The following is a 20,223-nucleotide window of genomic DNA, read 5'->3' on the forward strand; positions in this document are numbered from 1 at the left end:
TACAATACAGGCTGAAATAATGGCTCCATTTAAGTTGATGCAAAATTCCCATTACTTCCGATTGGGTCAGGGTTTCATCCTTACATATTTAATATATAAAACTAATCATGTTTTACTAAGAAATAGTAGTGAGACATGGACTGAGCAGCACTCCTGAGTGAATCTTTTTCTCTAAAATTCCCTTTCTTGTCTTTGGACAGCACTTGACTTGAAGCTGAGCCTCTATACTACGCTTCCCTCTGTGGCGGAGCACAGGGTGCTCCTGCCACTTTAAGGGCCTGGAGCTGGCAGCCTCCAGGTGCCTGATTGCGACAGCCATTTTGAGGCTTATATAAACCAGGCAGTTTGGCTGCAGGAGGTCAGGCAGCAACATCGCCTGGCCGTAGGGCTGCTGTGATTGACCCGGAGGTAAGGGGGAGCTGCAAGGGGTTGGCAGGAGGCTCCTAGTCCTGGGCATGACCTGAAACTGCACCCTGCCGGGAGTGGGTGGTCTGGTGGGGCTCTCAGTGGCGCGGGAGCCCCCAGGAAATGCCAGGCCAGTTATCACCCCGGTGAAGGGGGGTCGGGGCGCCTTAACCCCTAGCTCCCACTGCTGGGTGGGTAACCCTGATAGTGTTTGTGAGGGGCCCAGAGAGGGCGGACCCTGAGAGTGGCAGTGATGTGGGCGAGGTACCGCGGTTGCTCCTAGGAGGAAGGGAGTAGCGGCACGGTGAGGCCCAGTGTTAGAGAGTGGCTAGAGAGACCCAGCCCGAAGGGGATAGTACCCTCAACTGGCCCATGCTGGGGCCAGGACCAGTGAGGGTCAAAAGGGCCGGGGGCCCACCGCGAGGGACGCCCAAGAGCCGGGGGCCTGGGGTCCCGACTGACCTTGAGGTGGGCCAGGGCTAGGTAGCTGAAGGTTCTGGGGGAACCACACCCGAGAGGGGAACAAGGCTTCGGGGGGGTGAGGTAGCCCAGATGACGGCGGAGTGGCCGCCTGAGTAGAGAAGACCATAGTGGGGTCTTGCATGGAAGATTCTGGGGCCCAGTGTGGGGGCCGGTGAGGAAGAACACCGTGATGCCATCTGCGAGGCTTGGGCTGCGGTATTAGGGGAGGTCGGAGCCACAGAACGCCCCTTGGCATTGGGGCAGTACGAAGGGCAGCCTCCCGCTTAATTATCATCTTAATTGAACTAATTATCATCAAAGGCGTGGCGGGTGAGATGAGCGGGCGGTTGCCCAGAGACAGGTGGGCGGGCCACGAAAAGCTCGGTCCTGAGTAGGCCTGCTGTCACGGTGACAGGTGGGCGGGCCACAGAGCTCGGCCCCGGGAGGCCCCCCTGTCACACCTCCAATGTAAAAGTCTGGACTGGGAGCAACATAAAATTTCAAACACTTGCATATAGTTAAAATTAATTGCACTTTTATAGAGTTGTTGTGCATGTGTGTATTCGTGATGCTAGGAACTTTGCAATGCAAATAATTAGAAAAGGGGTGAAAATTTATAACTAAAAAAAAATACTCTTACATAATTTTATCTTTTTTAAAACAAATTTTTTACCATTACAATTTTTTGCACAAAATTACTGCGTTATCACTAAAATACACTTCAGGTTTTCAGTGTGCTGGGACATGTCATTTAATTAGTTACATATACTCTGTATTACTTTGCCTGTGGCCTCAGATACATCAGTTTTATGCTAATTTTTTTTTAAGAAACCAAAATATATATTTATATATGGAGAATTATTCATAGCACAAAACACCATTTTACTTCGTTTCTTATGTAGAATCTAAATTACTCTTAAAGATAATGTGCACCACAGAGACTCTTCATTTCAATCGTGTTTTGAGCAAAATGTACAAACTAGCCCAGAAAGAGTTCAAACAGCTTTTGTAGATAAAAATGAAAGCTTAATAAAAACCTCATCAAGCTAGTAATCCTGTTTTCACACAATTTATTTATCCATTGCAGCTGCAGTAAAAAAAAAAAAAAGTTTCTGTTGCACGTAGATCTAGGTTAAATGATTTATTATTCCAAAGCTGCACTAGAGTATCGATGCATTCTGTTTACATTGGTGAATTTATAGTCCAGGTTTAGATAGGAAGCTGATAGGCATATTTTACTGTTGCTATAAATATAATCCATACTCCATTGTTTAAAACACTTTTTACATAATTTTGTGTTGGATTTAAACAGCTATAACAAACTATTTTTGACATCAATTAAATCATCTTCCTCACTGAAATGATACATACAAACCAAATAAACAAGGAACAGAACAAAACATCTCTCATCTGTTCATTCCCTCTAACATGCACAACAAGATTACTTAAGTGCCACCAGAGTTTTCCATCTTCTTTATCTTGCCCAAATGCTCACTCAGAAAAATGAGCTTTGCACATGGCCAGGAGGCAAACAAATGTGAACTATTTTAAACCAAGAAAAGAATGAGCTATGGGCCTCTTGCAGAACAATTACTTATCTTCTTTTTATCTCAAAAGATATTGAGTTCAACATACTGATTATGAGTTATAGTCTAAAGACAAGAGGTAGAGGCTGTGTATGTGTGTTGAAATAATCCAGGAGAATTCTTCCGGTAGAAAAACTTACTGAACAGATATTTGAAAGCAGAGCCAGTGTGCAGCCAGGAGGTCCCTATGCACACATCTCGTCATGCTCTGGAGGCTCCCCTATCTGCCTGGTAACAGATGGCAGCAGTGCACAGGTCAGCCCTGATTGGCTTGCCCAGATTGCCCAGAAAGCATGTCTGGAGGTAAGTCTAAATACTAGCACAGATACCCTCTTAGGCTATGTGTCTCTGCACCACAGTATGGGGACTGTGAAGGGGCTCCCTTCTGGGCTGGAGCAGTAGAGTCTAGTCCCAGTGACACTGTCTCCCTGAACCAGATTGGACGGGGTGGGGGAGCAGCAAACTATGTTGGGATCCCAAAGGACTGTCCTGTACATGTACAGAAACTCACTCTTCTAGGAGAAACTTTCCTGGGAGCCATTTAACCCTGGTTGTTCCCAAGTTTTTTTTTTTTTCCTGCACCAGCCATTTTTGCTCTGGCAGAAAAATCCAAGATGTCTGTGTACTCCTGGTTTCTACTAGGAAAGCAGCAACTGTCCCAGTAGAAACTGTCTGTCTGTCTGTATGTGGCCAGTCTTTTTAGGCCCCACTAGAGAAAAGGGTTAGAGCAGTGGTTTTCAACCTTTTTTTAAGTAGAGTACCCCTTCTGGGTACACTTCTGGCGGAGCAGGGTGGTGGATGGCAGCAGCGGCCACCATGTGTGAGCTTTTCTCTCGTGCCCCCCGTCCCCCAGCCTGTGCAGCCGGCAGAGGGAGCCTTGCTCCCCTCCCCCCGGCCCTGCTTCTGGGAGGCAGTGGCGCAAGGTGTAGTGTGGCAGCGATCCATCTCCCCCCACCCGCACGTACTCCCTACCCCCTTTCCAAGTACCCCTGGAGGTATGCATACCCCCAGTTGACAACCCCTGGGTTAAAGTATCATAGAGGTGGATTGGTGGCTTGTTTTATTACTTGAGCTATACCTCTGTATTGCATTTAGTAATAGTACATTTTTACTTCTCTGATACCTCTTTTAGTTTTGTTCATCAGTTGTTGTTTGGTGTAATCCTTTTTTCTAGTAAAATCTATTCACTGTGATGGAATTGGAATTGGCTTTTAACCAGCCTAGTAAGGATTTAGTGCCCATGAGCAGCACAAGGCTCACTCAGCTACTCTGAGCCACACAAGTTGTCTTTCCACTTCTACATTATCTTTCTGTTCTGCCCACATTAAAAGATGAGACAAACAGTAGGCAGACTGATTCCAAGAAGGGTTCGGCTAGATGGGAACAGGAAACTTGAGAAACTGTCTTCTAGGAATTGTGCTCATCCCTCTCACCTTTATTTTGCTCTAATCATTGGCAGGAAGTGGAGCATGAGGGGAAAGAAAGGTTTGGTTCAGACTCTGATACTTAGGCAAGCTTCAGGGAGGCAGGCCATACTTCTGTAAGGGGCAGGGGAGGGGTTATTTAGATACTGGGTCAGAAAGCAGGTCTGGAGGCAGGTCTAAATACTAGCACGGATACACCCCTAGTATTAGAACTGCCCTAAATTGCCCTTTCTCAGCTTTGAGAGCTATTGATTTCACATACGTCTGCAAGGAGAGTTTTTTCTAAGTCACATTAAATCACTAGTTACTCTTGGCTCTGATACTATTTTAATGCAAGTGTTACAGTTGTAAGACTTAGACAATTGTAACAAGGCTTTAAACCAGGGGTTGGCACCCTCCTGGCACATATGCTGAGCATGGCACGCAAGGCCATTTTGCTCGGCACGTGACTGCCAGCCTCCCAGCCCCAACAGGCGCAGTGCCGGCACCTGCTGTCTTCCCGGAGCCAGGAGACAGCCAGGGCTGGGGTGGGGAGGCAGCAACTGGCTGCAGCCGGGAGGCTGCAAACAGCTGCTGCCTCCCGGCCCCTGCTGCCTCCCAGACCCAGCCCCAGGCTCCAGGGAGGCAGCAAGTGCCAGCAGTGCTCCCCCACTGCCTCTGCAGAGCAGCATGTGGAACCTGGCACAGAAGGCACAGCGGGGAGGCGCACAGAAACTGCCTGCTGCTCCAAGCTCCCTGCTGCCCTGGCCACACTTCCCCTGCAGGTGGGGGTAGCAGGCAGGGGCAGAATGCTGCCCCCGCTGCCCCCATGCACACAGTGGAAGTGTGACCAGGGCTTGTAGCAGCAGGCAGTTTCCCTGTGCACTGCCGCTCTGGGTTGCACATGCTGCACTCCCAGCCCTGCTGCCCTCCCTTGGGCCCTCCAGAGCGCAGCGTGTGTGACCTGGAGTGGCAGTGCACAGAGGGGCCGCACAGAGAAGCTGCCTGCCACTGCAAGCCCCACACTGCCCTGGTCATACTTCCACTGTGTACACGGGCAGTGTGGGCAGCAGCACAGGGTTATGTCCCTCACTGCAGTGCTGCCCCTGCCTGCAGGGGAAGTGTGCACGGGCAACTGGGAGCTCGGGGCAGCAGACAGCTTTTGTGTGCCTCTCCGCTGTGCTGCACCGGGTTCCACGCACTGCTCTGCAGAGGAGCTGGCAGGAGTCATAGTTCAGCCACTGGCAAAGATTTTCAAAAATTCCTAGTGCTCGGGTGAAGTACCTGAAGATTGGAAGAAGGCCAATGTGGTACCCATCTTCAAGAAAGGGAGGAAAGTAGATCCAGGGAACTACAGGCCAATCAGCTTGACCTCAATCCCTGGTAAGATTCTGGAAAAAATCATCAAAGTCCAATCTTGACAGTCTGGCTGATGGCAACATCCTGAGGGACAGCCAGCACAGGTTTGTTGCAGGTAGGTCTTGCCTGACCAATCTCATCTTCTGTGATCAGGTGACATATCACCTGGACAAGGGAGAAGAGATTGAGGTCATATATCTGAACTTCAAAAAAACCTTTGATCTGGTGTCCCACGATCTTCTCTTGGGAAAATTGGCCAACTGTGACCTCGGCTACATCATAGTCTGATGGCTGGAGAATTGGCTCCGAGGCCAGACTCAGATAGTGGTGGTCGACAGAAGTGAATCATCATGGCACCTCGTGACCAGTGGCGTCTCCCAAGGCTCTGTCTTTGGGCCTGTTCTCTTTAACATCTTCATCAATGATGTGGATACTTACGTCAGAAGTGGACTGGCCAAGTTTGCCGATGACAGCGAACTCTGGGGTAGAGCGTCCACACCAGAGGATAGGCTGATGATCTAGGCTGACTTGGATAGGCTGAAAAAGTGGGCAGATACAAACCTGATGACTTTCAATACCGACAAATGTAAGGCACTCCACTTTGGGGGTGGGGGAAAAACCTCTAGAATGCTTATGGCCTCAGTAGTGCCATGCTCGCTAGCACCAGGGCCAAAAGAGACTTGAGGGTCATGATTGACCACAAAATAAATATGAGCCACCAATGCGATGTCGCAGCTGGTAAAGCAAACCAAACACTGGCTTGTATCCATAGATGTTTCTCAGGCAAATCCCAGGATGTCATCCTCCTGCTGTACTCAGCCTTGGTGAGGCTGCACCTGGAGTACTGCATCCAATTCTGGGCTTCACAATTCAGGAAGGATGTGGAGAAGCTTGAGAGAGTCCAGAGGAGAGCCACACGCATGATCAGAGGGCAAGAGAAGAGGCCTTATGAAGAGAGGCCGATAGCCATGGGACTCTTCAGCCTGGAAAAGCACAGGCTCAGGGGACCTGGTAACAGCCTATAAGTACATCAGGGGTGTGCATCAGGAATAGGCTCCCTCCAGAGCTGGTGCAAGCACCTACTCCAGACTCCTTTAAGAAGCGTTTGGACACTTATCTTGCTGGGATCAATTGACCCTAGCTGACTTCCTGCCCTTGGGGCAGGGGGCTGGATTCAGTGATCTCCCCAAGTCTCTTCCAGTCCTAATGTCTATGAAATCTATGAAGCACAGTGGGGAGCATGAGCCCGCAGTGCACACCTGCCCTGCCTCTGCCCCTCACACAGATCTTCGGGGGGCAAAGGTCCCTTCCTGCCCCCTGGGAGTACACGCTGCTGCCAGGAGCTGGCCCCACCCCCTGTCTGAGCCCACAGCAGGCAGCAGCAGTGGGGAAGTTAACTCGTGCTGCTGCAGCAGCCACTGCCTTCTGTTGCGGGTAGGGAGCTGTGGACCTGGAGCCCTGGCCCTGGCAGCTGGGGGCCCCCTCCGGCAGGGCTGGGGGGCAGGGACATTGGATGGGGGGAAAGGGGGTATGGGCAGGGGCTTTGGGTGGGGCACAAGGGGCATGAGCAGGGCTAGGGGGCTGCTGTGGGGGGACCCACAGAAAACAAATACACAAGGTCAAAGGTAGTATCAGAAGTTTTATTTATTTTTCTGGCATGCGAGCACTCCGGCACCTTCTAAGGTAGTCATAGTGGTTTTTTTGGCACTCTGGCCAAAAAACTTTGCCTACTCCTGCACTAAACTGTATATGAAAAATATAACCAATCTATAAAAGCCCATATGGCTTTGCTGTAAGAGACAGCAGTTGTAGGATTGTCAGAATTAGTGGCAATTTAGTCTGTATTCTCCATTGGTAACATAATTTTCGGATAGTCGATATAGAGGTCACAACATTGACATTTTGAATACATTTTAAAATGCAGAAATATTAAATGCCAAAAAAAGTAAGTTTGGGATGTGTGGTTCTAATTAGACTAATATATATATTAGAATATCTCAGTGATACTATCTTTGTAGTCCTACCTATGTAAAAATTATTTCCTTGTTTTGAATCTTGTAACCAGTTCTTTTGATGAGATGAAAGATAAGACTATGCTTCAAAGTATTAAGCTTATTTTAAGGGCTCGGTGCACATCAACTCCTGTATAGTATTTTTCCTGGCATATTATTATTACATATTTTAGTAACTTGGTCTTTCTAACTGTTTAAAAGTCATTTTATGGCTAATAATATACATTCTGATTATGGAAACTGTCTTTATCCCTTTGATTTATTGAAGCTTTTGAAATTACATATGAAATTTTGAAATTTACAGGCAGTCAACTCAGCGTTTTGTGGAAAGATTCTAATTTGGGAGTACAGAATTTAAATAAAGATTATCATTTGAAGGCTTTTGGAAAAAGTCTTGTAATTTTTTAATTTCTGCTTAAATTATTTTAAGATACAACTTTTGATAGTGCAGTGAAATAAATATTTTGCAGCAGACTTTGCATTAGTTATATCTAATCTGATGTGTATTAGTACTCAAAGGACAACCTTTTGGACACTTGCAAGTGAAAGCGTGTCATTTTGTCTACTTTTAAGAGTGGAATGGCAAATATATTTTATTGTATTTTTACACACAATATATTGGAAAATCCTTTGTGAGTTAATCCTCTTTTCTAAACTCTTAGAAATCAGCTGTGAGATTTTTCTTTTGTTGTAGTAAATTATAGATAACAACAGTATGGAAATACGTAAAGTAGTTCTGGTGTCATAATTCATTTATAGCCTTGTAATTTGTTTTTCTTATTTTTGTTTCATGTAATTTGATCTTTCTGTATTATTAAATAAAAGGAAAATGCCTCTTTTAATTCTTCAGTTCTTCCTTCAGCTCCTTTCTCTCATACTCCCTTTGTTTTCTTTCCACTTCCTCTCCTCTCGCCTTTCATTTGCACTTCATCCATGGTTGCACAGCTTTTAGCTTTCACCTTTTCATTAAGAAACAAACTTGGAAGACACACAATGCTCCCTATTTAGATTCTGTAGTTTTAAAATGCAGTGGTTAAGGTTTGAAGACTTGAATGAAACAAATACTGAAACCACTAACAGCAAATGTACCAAATTTTTATTACATCTTTTAGTAATTATTTTAATACTGATCATAGTAAATCATTCTAATTTTCCTGTAATTGTAGTAAATCTATTATAATGTAACATTACTTAATGTCCATTTTTCTAGCTAGTGTTATAGGCCCTAATTCTGGAAAGAATCCCAGCTCAAGGGAGCATTTAGGCACTTGTAGAAGTTCCACTGAAATAATTGAATTTAAGTACGTGTTTAAAATCTAAGTTGCTTATGTGTGTGTCCCTATAGCTATAATGTCTCAGTGTTTCAGAAATTTATTCTGACAATACCATTATATTACAGAGAAGTATACCCTTTTACAGAAGGTAAACTTGGGGCACTGGGGCTTAGAAATCACTAAGGAGCAGGTCTAGCTTTGTATCTCAGGCACCTACATTTGAGTCATCTAGTATTGACCAGGTGAGGTGCTAAATCCCGGTACAGTCATGGGGGAGACTTGGGGATAGTCTCTATTCCGTCTAAATGGTTTTAGGTATATAAATATGATTCTATTCAAGCCTCTTCAAGTCCCTGAAAGCAAATTCTTGTAAGAAGTGAATGGGTTGTCCATCTCTTATGGGGGTTTTTCTGTCTCAGTGCTGATAATGGTGTGTTACAAAACCAGATGCATTAATGGATTTTTTAGGATGTGAACAGGATGAAATAGAATCACACTTAGATGACTCACTTTAGGTACCTAGATCTTTCATATAAAAAAAACAAAGTAGTAGGGGCCTCCAAAGAGAGACTGGGATTTTAATTCCTGGGGACTCTAGAAGTAGCCAATATGAAATGTGAAGAACCAGGGATGTGCATGAACATCTCTTGACTGAATCTGAATATTAGGCACCTCTGTTTACTTGTGATCTATTATGCCTAATCCTGCTTTTGAAGTGAGGCACCAAGTGGTTACACCATTACCCTGAGAGGGAAGAGCCCAGTCCTCATCCTCAAGGCTGTTCCTTTTTTTAAAATATGTGGAGAGTTCCGGGAACAAGCAAGAAGGAACCAACCTCTGTTGCTTTGTAGTTACAGCTCTGCCTTGGGACATGGTAGACCTGGGTTCCAGTTGTTCTCAGGATTTTTTATAAATTTTACATTAATGAAGCAGCCTCCCTCTTGCTTTCTGTTTCTCCTTGGCTCCATGACTGGCATTCTTGGCCGCCCAGTGGCCCAACTGCAGTGGCAGCGGTTAGGGGTATAGAGCATGCCCTAAAGCCCAGAGGTTCAAATTACTTCAAGCTGCCTAGAATCTAGGTCTTCTACTTTCTGGGTGAGTGCTCTGACTAGTAGGGTATTGGACAAAAGATGAGCAGCAGCACTAACACCACTATTATTTTGGAGGTGAATTCAGTGCTGTTAGTGCAAGCTAAGCATACTCCAAGCATGTCTAATGGATTTGGGTACCCCATGGGACTTAAGTGATTCTCCAGCACCAAGGCAGACCATAAAGGAACTAGATACCAAGCGGATACCAAGATTTAAGAGCTCTCTGTTATCAACTTTGTTTTCCTTAGATAGGTGTGTAAAATGTGATCAATTTACCCCTCAACCTTTTCTTTAACAAGGTGAATAAGTTGAGTTCCTTCAGTCTCTATGTACCATTTTTTCCCTCTGTTATTCTCATGTTTTCTGTGTAAATCCTTTCCAATTTTTCAGCTTCATTCTTGAAGCATGGATGTGAGAACGGGATGTAGTATTTCAGTAATGATGCTTGCAGACCTTCAGATAATGGGACAATGGGATCTGATCCCTAATCCTAATAATCCTTTTCATGTGGACATCTTTGTGGCTGGTTTAGCACCTTATGGAGTCATAAAAGTAATGTGTGCTAGGGGCTTAATAGTCACACAGGTGACTGTTTACTTTGTAGTCATTTGCTTATATAGCCCAGGATCATATTAGCCATGGCGTCATAATGCGAGTCTACATGTAGCTGATTATCCACCAAGTTATTTTCCGTTACTGCCTGATATCTTATAAGTATATAGGTACACTTGTTCCTGAATGTTTGAGGTGCACCGATACGTCGGTCCGATATCAGATCGGCACCAATATAAAGACAATTTACTATATTGAAAATCAGCCATATCAGGCTGACAAATGGCCCATGCATGTGTGCAGCCACAGTGCAACACAGGCAGTGAGGAGCACAGCCTGGCAGCATGGAGAGCTGCCTCCAGCTGGTAAGTCTGGTGTAGTGGAAGGGGAGGGTGGCAGGAAGGAAGGGACTAGGGGGGTAGATCAAGCCCCCTGCGGTGAGGGAAGATGTGGGGCTGGGGCAGGGGCTGAGGCAAGCGCTACCCAGCTGGGGTGGGCAGCCAGGCATGGCACAGACCTGTGACTCAACCGGGGGGGGAGGGGGGGCATGGCTTCCGTTGCTGCACACTGCTCATCCAGGTGCCGTTGGTCTGGTGGCTCATCTGGCATTCACCTGCTTGTCCGGCAGCTCCTGCTGTTGCTCCTGCTGCTTATCTGGGAGGGCATGGGTGGGTGGAGCCTGTGCCCCCAGATGTGCATGGGGTGGGCTGGGGACAGGGCTGCTCTAAGACTTTCTCAGTGGGGCAGGACTGGGCTGGGAAGAGGCTACAGCGAATTTGTGGCTGCAGCCCCCCACCTCCCCATAGCCCTTTCCCAGCACAGCCTTACCCTACCAGAAAGAGCTTGGTGCAGCCTCAGTGCCAGCCTGCCCCAGCCCACCCTGCCCCACACAGATTCAGGGGCACACCCCCTCCACCATGCCCTCCAAAAGCAGTGGTGGGGGCCATGGGATGAGCAGGCAAGCACTGGATGAGCCGCCGGACCAGCAGCTCCCTCATAAGTGGCATGCAGCAGCAGGGGCTGCCCCTTCTTCCCCACACCCCCTGGATGAGTAGCGGCTGCATGCTGCACCCACCTACCCCACCCCAGCTGGGCAGCACTTGCCTCAGCCCCTGCCCCAACCCCACACCTTCCTTAATTGCAGGGACCTTGATATGCCCCCCTCCCCCAGTCCCTTCCCTCCCCCTCCCCTTCCACCACACCAGACTTACCAGCTGAAGGCAGCTCTCTATGCTGCTGGGCTGGGTATCGGAAATCAGATCAGTATCGGCCGAGATGCCTCCTTAAAAATTGGCTATTGGTATCAGCCGCAGAAATCTTTATCGGTGTTGCACCCCTACTAAGCGTATTCCTTTCATCAGACAGTATTTAAATAGTTTATTTGATTCAGCAGAGCTTATCGAGTAATCCAGATAGCTCTGTGTCTGTGCCCTGTTCCCTTTTTTTTTGCCAGTCACTCAATCTTTGTGTCATCTGCAATCTTCATCAGTAATGATTTTATGTTTTATTCTAGGTCATGAATAAAAATGTTAAATAGCATGGGGCTAAGACCTGATCCCTGTAGACTACACTAGAAACATCTGCTCAGTGATGTTTCTCCATTTATAATTGCACCTTGAGCCTTACCCATTTTAATCTATTTTGTGTGTATCATGTTGATTTTGTGTCATTCTGTTTTATTATTAAGAAAAGTGTGCAGTACCAGAAGTCAGTTGCATCAATATCATTACTTTTTTACAAGTTTAGTTGATGATATCAAGTTAAATTAGATTTATTTTCTGTAAACCTGTGCTGGTTGCATTAATTCTGTAACCCTCTGTAATTAATTCTTTGTTAATCAAATCTTCTCTCAGCTAATCTGTTGTTTTGCCTAGTTTTAGAGTCAGACTGGTCATCCCATTAATCCTTTTCTCTTGGATATTGACATAAATTATGCGGTTTTTTTTGGTTCTTTGGAACTTCCTAGTGTTCCAAATCTTACTGAAAATAAATATTAATGCTCCAGATTAGCTCTGGAGCAGCTCTTTTAAAACTTGGCTGTAAATTCTCCAGAACTTCAGTTTAACTTGATAGCAACTACTATTTAATGTTTTTCTTAGCTCCTGGAAATAATTTTGTCATCATAGTTGTCATCTAATAGGGTTACACCCTTTGGCTTCCTCTGAAATGCAGAAAAGAAATATATATTGAATGCTTCTCTGTTTTTTCATTATTGGAAATAAATTTCCAGGCATTATTCCATAAATTATTTTTGTTAGGATTCCTTTTGTTCCTGATGTACTTCAGAATGAAGTCCTGTACCCTGCTGGATGTGTAGTATCCTGTGTTCTTTTGTTAACTTCATTTGTACAACTCCTAGCCTCTAATTTCCAGCTTCTAATTATATTTATTGCTACAAATGTTCTGTCTTGAGCTAGAGGTGCACCCAGGGCTGTCCCTAGGGTGGGGCAAATCAGGGCAACTTTGGGGGGCCCCACATACAGTGCCATACAGACCCCACCATGGCTGCCATGCACCGCAGCTGAGCGTTGCCCACTCTTCCCACTCAGCTGGCTCCAGCCACTCCTCCCCCCCCCCCCCACAGTCCCTGTACAGCCTGATATGCCCTGGGCCCTGCACACCCCAAGGGATGGCTCTGGGTGCATCAATATATTGGAGTCATATCAAATCACCACTGATAGAAAGAAAATTGACAGTATCCACTCTTTTTTGCTGATATAGCCAATAATGTACCAATAAATAAAATATGCCTTTTGGCCAGAGCCCCCAGATGCCGCGTGCATGTGCACAGCCACAGCATGCACATGGCCAGGAGCAGAGCTGGGTACTATAGAGACCATCACCCTGTAGGTAAGTCTGTAGAGAGGAAGGGGCATAGGGGTGGGGAAGGGGTGTGGTGTGGAGGGCAGATCAAGGCCCTCACAGTGAGGGAGGGAGTGGGATTAGGGCTGAACCTGGGGCTGGGGGTGCTGCCCAGCGTGGCCAGTGAATGGGACCCCAGGGTGGGGAGCAGGATGGAGCTGTGGGCGGTTTGTCCAGGATGTGTGGGGAGAGGCATGGGGAGGGACATGTGCCTCCCCAGATTTGTACACGGGGCAGAGGCAAGATGTCTGCTGTGGACTTAAGGTTTCACCCCCTGCTGCCTTTGTCCCATGAGCCGCACATCCCCTGCCCATTCAGTGGCAGTAGGGGCAGCGAATTGTGCGCTTGGCCAGTTCATGGCTCCCAAGGCAAAGACAGCAGGGTGGAAAGCCCCGAGCCTACAGTGGGCAGCCTGCCTCCACCCATGCTCCCCTCAGCTCCCCTCCTAAAAGCATCCCCATCTTAAAAGTGGTACTCATTTGACGAACTTTAGTTCAAGCAGCCACGCCGCCATTTTTAAACACTGAGACTCTGATCCCCTGGACGAGCCACCCGCAGCTCTGTCCTACTCCCTGCCCCAGCCCCAGGGTTCCATTCACTAACCTAGCTGGGCAGTGCCCCCCAACCCCAGCCTGCCCCTGCCCTACTCCCTCCCTCGTTGTAGGGGCCTTGATCTGCTCCGCTTATGCCCCTTCCCCTCCACAGACTTACCTGCAGGGAGCTGCTCTCTACACTGCCCAGCTTTTTTCCTGTAAATTGCTATTGGATTGGTATCAGCCAGCATGCCTGGTGAATAATTAGGCATTGTGAAAATGTGATCCTTTTAAAGTATCAAGTATCAAGTTACTGGGACTTTTCTATTATTTTATTTTTGTTATATGCAAAGTCATGACTGCTTGTCCCTAAGGTCCCCTGTACATGTTACAGGTATCGTGCAATTAACTAGTTAATTGTCCAATTACCTGGAGACCAGCTACATGTGCAAAGTAGCTATCACAATAGCAAGCTTCAACCAGCTCTAAAGCTAGATCTTGAAAATATATACTAACTTTATAGCTGGTTGTTATTGGGCTTTTTTACACATGTAGCAGGTCGTCCCTATGGCTGGGAGCCCCATCAGCTGATGGGGCTCCCACCTGCAGGGGTGCACCATGCCCAGTGTAAAACCCCCAAGCCCAAGGGGTCATGGCAGCCACAATCCCCATGGTCCGGGGGTTTGCATGAAACCCCAAGACCCCAAGGATCAGAGCTGCCATATCCCTTGGACTCAGAGATGTGTGAAATGTCTAGATTGTGGGGACTGTGGTTGCTGTGACCCCTAGGCTTCTAGAGTGCTGGAAATCCCTGAGGCCAGAGGATCGCCACCCCTGAAGCAGTTTCCCGCACCCCTGGGGTAGGAAGATAACCACAGCAGTAATCTTCCAGTCCTGGGAGTGCATAGGCCACCCTGTGGCTGGGAACTCCTCAGCTGGGTTGCATGGGGCTCCCAGCGACAGGATTGGTCTCATGATTGGTCTCCCCCTGTAGCAGCAATAAGGTATAGTGGGATTTAATGCATGATCCCAGAGTCATGCTTCCTGCTTGGCAGGAGGTATGATTGTGTGAATCACGCATTAGATCCCTTTGCACCTTTATCTGCACATGCAGAGGAGACCTAAGTAACTATTTTCTCTGTAATGACTTCCTCTCTTATTTATGAAATGTTTATAGAATTCCCCCAGGTTGGATTAAAAAATTCTAAAGTTAATAAATTATCTGTAATTAAAAATTCCAAGAATGATTTCATATTAACAGTAGTGGAACTATGCTAGGTTTCCCCCCCACCCCTCCCTTCCTACACATTATAAATAGGTGCTCAAGGAGCTTGTCTCACATGCTCTAGTGTGATGAGTAGCTAAGAAGATCATTTGTTTCCAAGTTTTCAATTACTCAAATAGCAGTACCATATTTAACACATATTGTACACACACAAGGCTATCACCTTGTTTTTTAGAATGCAGAATGAAAAGAAAAAAGGTTTTTCCAGAGTTGTAGCTGCATAGAGCAGAGACAAAGCTTAATTTTCAGTGTGTTCTCACTTCCTTTCCTTCTCAGACAAAAGCTGCAGCCCTAATTGCAGCTGAAGATTGGTCTCTATGGGTGGATCTGTGATTTTGAAAAGAACTAAAAATAGGGCTGCGAAATAGAAAAAAAGAAACCAGGGTAGTTAGTGTACAGCAAAATTGCCTAAAGAAGCATTAGTTTTATTAGTAGAACATCAAAAGTCATTTTGTTGACTTTTATATTTCATCCATACAGTTTTAAATAAAAATACCAAACAGCTCAATATGTATGCATTTGTTTTAACTTACAGGATGGAGGTCTGCTTCTGAATAATCCTTCTGCTTTAGCTATCCATGAGTGCAAGTGTCTTTGGCCAGATGTGCCACTGCAGTGTTTAATCTCATTGGGTACTGGCCGATATGAAAGTGTGGGGAAGAACAATGTCACATACACAAGTTTGAAAACCAAACTTTCACATGTTATCAGCAGTGCAACTGATACCGAAGGTTAGTGTTTAATCATTTATCTCTTCATGTTTACATTAACCATTTTTAATTGGTTTTTTTGGACATCAAATTTCATCAATCAAAATTCAGTAAACCAAAAAAGGTATACAATAGAGAAAATGTAAATATACCTTACATACTCAAAGTAATATCAAAGTGCTTTTATTTCAGTCTAGGGAGCATTTTATCAGTTTTTTTTCACATTTGCTAATCGTTTTATCTGCCATCCATGGTGAATTTCAGATTGTTTAGATCAAAACCAAAGTAAAATTAGTTTAACAAAATCAAAGTAGACAAAAGCAGTAAAATTTTTATTTAAATGCTGAATGTGTTAGTAATATATTTTCACCAAATCACAAAAGTTGTCTTGTTGTCTTGTTTTAGGTGTATATTTTACTTATCTAATTGCATTTTTTTTAGTTATTAATATTATGGCAGTGTACTGGCTGATGATGTTGCTAAGGAGAAATGCATTTAAATTATATCCATGAGCTTGCACATTGATTATACTATTATGAAGTTCTCCTTAAAGGATGAATATCCAACAGTGAACATACTGTTGATGACATACATTAGGGACAAAGAGACATAAAAAATGTATACAGATTTTAATAATTAGAGCAAGAATGAAGCTGAGAAAGGGAGTAATCAACAGTGTTTCTGAGGGTTTTCTTTTTAATATAATTACTGCTTCATAATGCATGTAGATTTGGGAATTAATTTCTGTATGACTGTTGCCTCCATTTTTCCACAAAAAAAATTGAAGAAGTTGATTCAGAACATTTGTTTGTTCCTGACATACTTTATGGACAACGTATTTTGTTTGTGTCTTTTCTGTGTGTTCTGATGCACTGTTCCCTACGATTGACAAGATTGTGTGTCTGTGATACACTGCCTGTGAATGTGTCTTCTATTGATGTCATTGGGAGGAAGTACACACACCTAACAACAAAATCTGGCCCTTGCATGGGAACATGCTGAAATAGCTTAATTAACTGTTTATACCCCTGGAAATGAGGATGTTCAGAACAATGCTCAGTTTTAGGAGCAAAACTGAACTGATTTTTCTTAGGAGCTTGATTTGCTGCAACATGATACTTTGGTTTAAAAAGTACCTGTGCTTTCTAAAAGTGCGGCTCAGGTCCACATATAAAGAAGGCAGCAAAAGGAAACTGTTCACTAAAGATAGTTGCATTTTATGTGTTAGTTTTATTCTGTTGCTTAGCTGTGTGGAATGGGGAGGTAGAGGGGTAGCTGAGCTGATGATCATTTATTGGAATAGAAAAGAAAACCGAACTAAGACTATGTCTTAAGCATAAATTTGCCATGTCCTGCTGCGGCAGTCAAAAATACTGTGGTTGCTCCATGCGTTTTGTGGGCATGCCACTAGTGCTAGGGGCAGACTAGTTAGCAAGTTGGTAGTGGAGAAGTCAAATGAGATACTTGATTGGAAGGAAGGATAAACTGAAGATCATTGAGGGAGACAGAAGGAAAGGATTTGACAAGAAGGGTTGAGTAGAGGATATCTAGAAAAAGGATTGTGCCAAGTAACTCTAGGGTGGAGGGAGACGGTGAATAGAGGCCAGGTTGGTTAGTGGCAAGGAAATGAGAGACATCTAACCAAGTTATAGACAAGAGGAAGGATCAAGCTGAGGAGATTCTCACAGAAATGTGTTAAAATCCTTTTCATATTTTTTTGCAGGTTTGGCTGAGTTATTTCTATTTTTTTAAGTTTGTATATAAAAGCAGAAAAAGTTTGTAAGTAAAAGAATGAGGAAAGTAGGAGTAAGGAATCAAAGGGGAAAAGTGCAGATGGAGAAAAGGGAAGAAGGAAATAAAGGAGAAAGGTAGAAATGAAAGGATTGAGCAAAGAGACAAAAGGGAAGAATCCAAAATTGAGGGAGAGAAAAAAAAGGTAATAAAGGAACAAAGAAAGAAAAAAATAGTGCCTAAAGGTACGGCGGATGATGGAAAAGAAAATTGAAATGTATTTAAATACATTGCAGAGCTGGCCAGTTTATCAGATTTCTACAGTTTTACTGTACATGTAAAATCTAGCAAACGTGAATAAGAGCATAGGAGTGGCATTTGGTAACAGAATATTTATTATGTAAATACAAATATTTGTAATTCTGCTGTTTGGAGGCCACTTTCTCACCAGCAGGGACTTAAAGCACACACTTGAACTAAACACCTGGTACAGCCCAGCTGTCTACAGAATATTTCTAGTTACTGTGCCAAATAAAACTGGAAGATAAAACTCTTATTTTGACTCTTATAAAAGAAGATGAATTTGAATCGGCTGATACTGTGGAACTTTATTGCACTCAAGCTAGCTGCAAGCAGTCAAGGTTCTTGTGACATTTCAAAAACACCTGAGATCAAAGTGAGACAGCTCCTCTGTGTAACCAGTCCAGTGTGAGAAGCAGTTAGGAGATAGGAAGCAAGTCCTTGAAAGTACTTTACTGCAGACTGTACCAATTTAGTACATTTTGATGAGCTATTGATTTAATTTAGAGCCAGTGCAGGTATTCATAGATTTAGAAGGCTGCTAAATTTATGAAGCATGTTATGATACTGACAAAGACCATGACCCATCCCTCACATTTAGTGCAGTGGGCAGTGATTTAAAAAAAAAAGGAATAAATTATGCAGGTATGGAAAGGAAGGTGAGTTCTTATGAAGCTAACTAGGCAGCAAAGCTTAGAGATTTATAATGCAAGCAAAATGTCTAGAACTGATGTGTTAACTGTCTTAAGAAAAGTGCAAAAGTATAATATTTTACTATCTTTTTTTCTAAAACCAGAAGTCCATGCTATGCTGGATGCCCTGTTACCTGCAGACACATATTTCAGATTCAACCCTCTTATGAATGAAGACATACCTCTGGATGAAAATCGTAAAGAAAAGCTCAGTCAGTTACAGACAGATGGGATTCGATATTTAGAACGAAATGAAGAAAAACTGAAAAAAGCTGCCAAAATATTAACACAAGAAAGAACAACTTTGCAGAGATTCAGTGACTGGCTAAGATTAAAAACTGATATGTATGAAGACCTTCCATTTCTTTCCAAATTGTGAATATATAATGCTTGAGAGTTATAAATGTAAAGCTTGTTTCAGAAAATCCATCCACTACTCTAAGGGATCAGTGCATATAGTTATATAATTACATTGGGATGACTGTCTGAAAGCAGTTCTCAGGCTGTCTTGCACACATTCTTGGAATAAGGTTTTATGATGTTAATTATTTTTTGAGTTTTAGAAACCTTACTATTGTATTATTTTTTGTACATTACTGGTGGTTTTTTGGTTGTCTGTGTAGAGTATTTTAATTTAAGTTTTGTTAATTTGTGCCAACTAAGATTGACAATTATGAGAAACAGATGTTCCATACATTTTTGGAAGTGCATACCATAATCATGTTGACATTAAAGCCTAACATATTTACCAATTACAGGGCTCTTTCAAAATTTAAAAAATATATATTGTGGGTTCTACAATATACACTTCAAGCTGTTTTACTGCCACTGAATTTAATAGCAAAGTAACAATCTTATCAAACATAGAACTTGGGCCAAGAAAAAGCACTTTTGCATTTGAAAATGTTAAAATAATTCATTTTTGACATATCTTTTTGTGTATAACAAAATTAAATTTATTCCTGTAAAATGTTTGGGTGAGTATAATAACGTATAAAACACTCAATCTACCAATATTTTTCTGTAATTTTAAGATAGGCTGTACTGTAACTTTTATAGGTTCAATGCCAAATTAATATTAATCATTTGAAAATAAGTCAACGCTTCATTCAAATAAGTATTCCTGTCATATAAAGGAAATAAATTCTTGATGTAGTTCACTTGACATGCTGGAAACTTTCTTTTAAGTTATTGCAATGTATACCTGTATTGCATGCCAGTCATTAGAAACTAGCATATAGAGAAAGTGTATAAAGTTGATGCATTTCAAATGAAACATGAATTATTCATTGTGCCTTGAATTCTATATGTGGGTTCTCCCAATATTTGATTAATATTATTGTGGGAGTTTTATAGAGCTTAAAATATTTTGAAAAGTAACCATTTGTTCTTACTATATCCAATTTGGTGGCTTATTCCACAAGCCTTAGTTCTGTCACAACACTGAGAATACTCTCAAGAGTAGGTAATTGATGTATTAATAGGTAGCCAATAGAAACCATGGGGTACATCCTATTACCATTTGATGGTCTAAATCAGGGGTGGGCAAAATACGGCCTGTGGGCCGGATTCAGCCCGCGAGGCCATTCTGTCCGGCCTGCGGGGCCCCTAAAAAACAATGTAGAAAATTAATATTTCTCTGCCCTTGGTTCCTATCAAAAATGCAGGAACCAAGGGCAGTAGGACCCAGAGGAAGCCTGGTGGGCTCCAACAACAGCAGGCCCGCCTGGCCTGCCCCCCAGCTGGAAGCCACAGCCAGGGTTTCTGGGCTGGGAGCATGTGGCTGCCCTGGCGCAGGAAGCTAAGGTAAGTGGGGGCGGGGGGCCCCCAGGCAGGGAAAGAGCAGGGGGGGAAGGGGCCCCTTCCCACCCCACGCCCAGTGCCCCATGCAGGCTGCGAGCGCCTGCAGTGTGGGGCACCGGGCATGGGAGGGGCTGCTTCACCCTCCCGCGCTCAGCTTTTCCCC

The 20,223-nt window shown here is 44.1% G+C and overlaps 1 protein-coding gene across 1 annotated transcript in view; it reads left to right on the forward strand.

Annotated features, from left to right (window-relative positions):
• PNPLA8 (patatin like phospholipase domain containing 8) overlaps positions 1-19,422 on the forward strand; it is a 77,565-nt gene extending 58,143 nt beyond the window's left edge. The window contains exons 9-10 of the mRNA XM_006274526.4: positions 15,360-15,555; positions 18,362-19,422. Coding sequence (XP_006274588.1) covers positions 15,360-15,555; positions 18,362-18,636 — 471 coding nt within the window. The 3' untranslated portion in view covers positions 18,637-19,422. The remainder of the gene's footprint in view (positions 1-15,359; positions 15,556-18,361) is intronic.
• The last annotated feature ends 801 nt before the right edge of the window (positions 19,423-20,223 follow it).

This window comes from Alligator mississippiensis, chromosome 4 (assembly GCF_030867095.1).
Source record: "Alligator mississippiensis isolate rAllMis1 chromosome 4, rAllMis1, whole genome shotgun sequence".
Classification (NCBI taxonomy): Eukaryota; Metazoa; Chordata; order Crocodylia; family Alligatoridae; genus Alligator; species Alligator mississippiensis.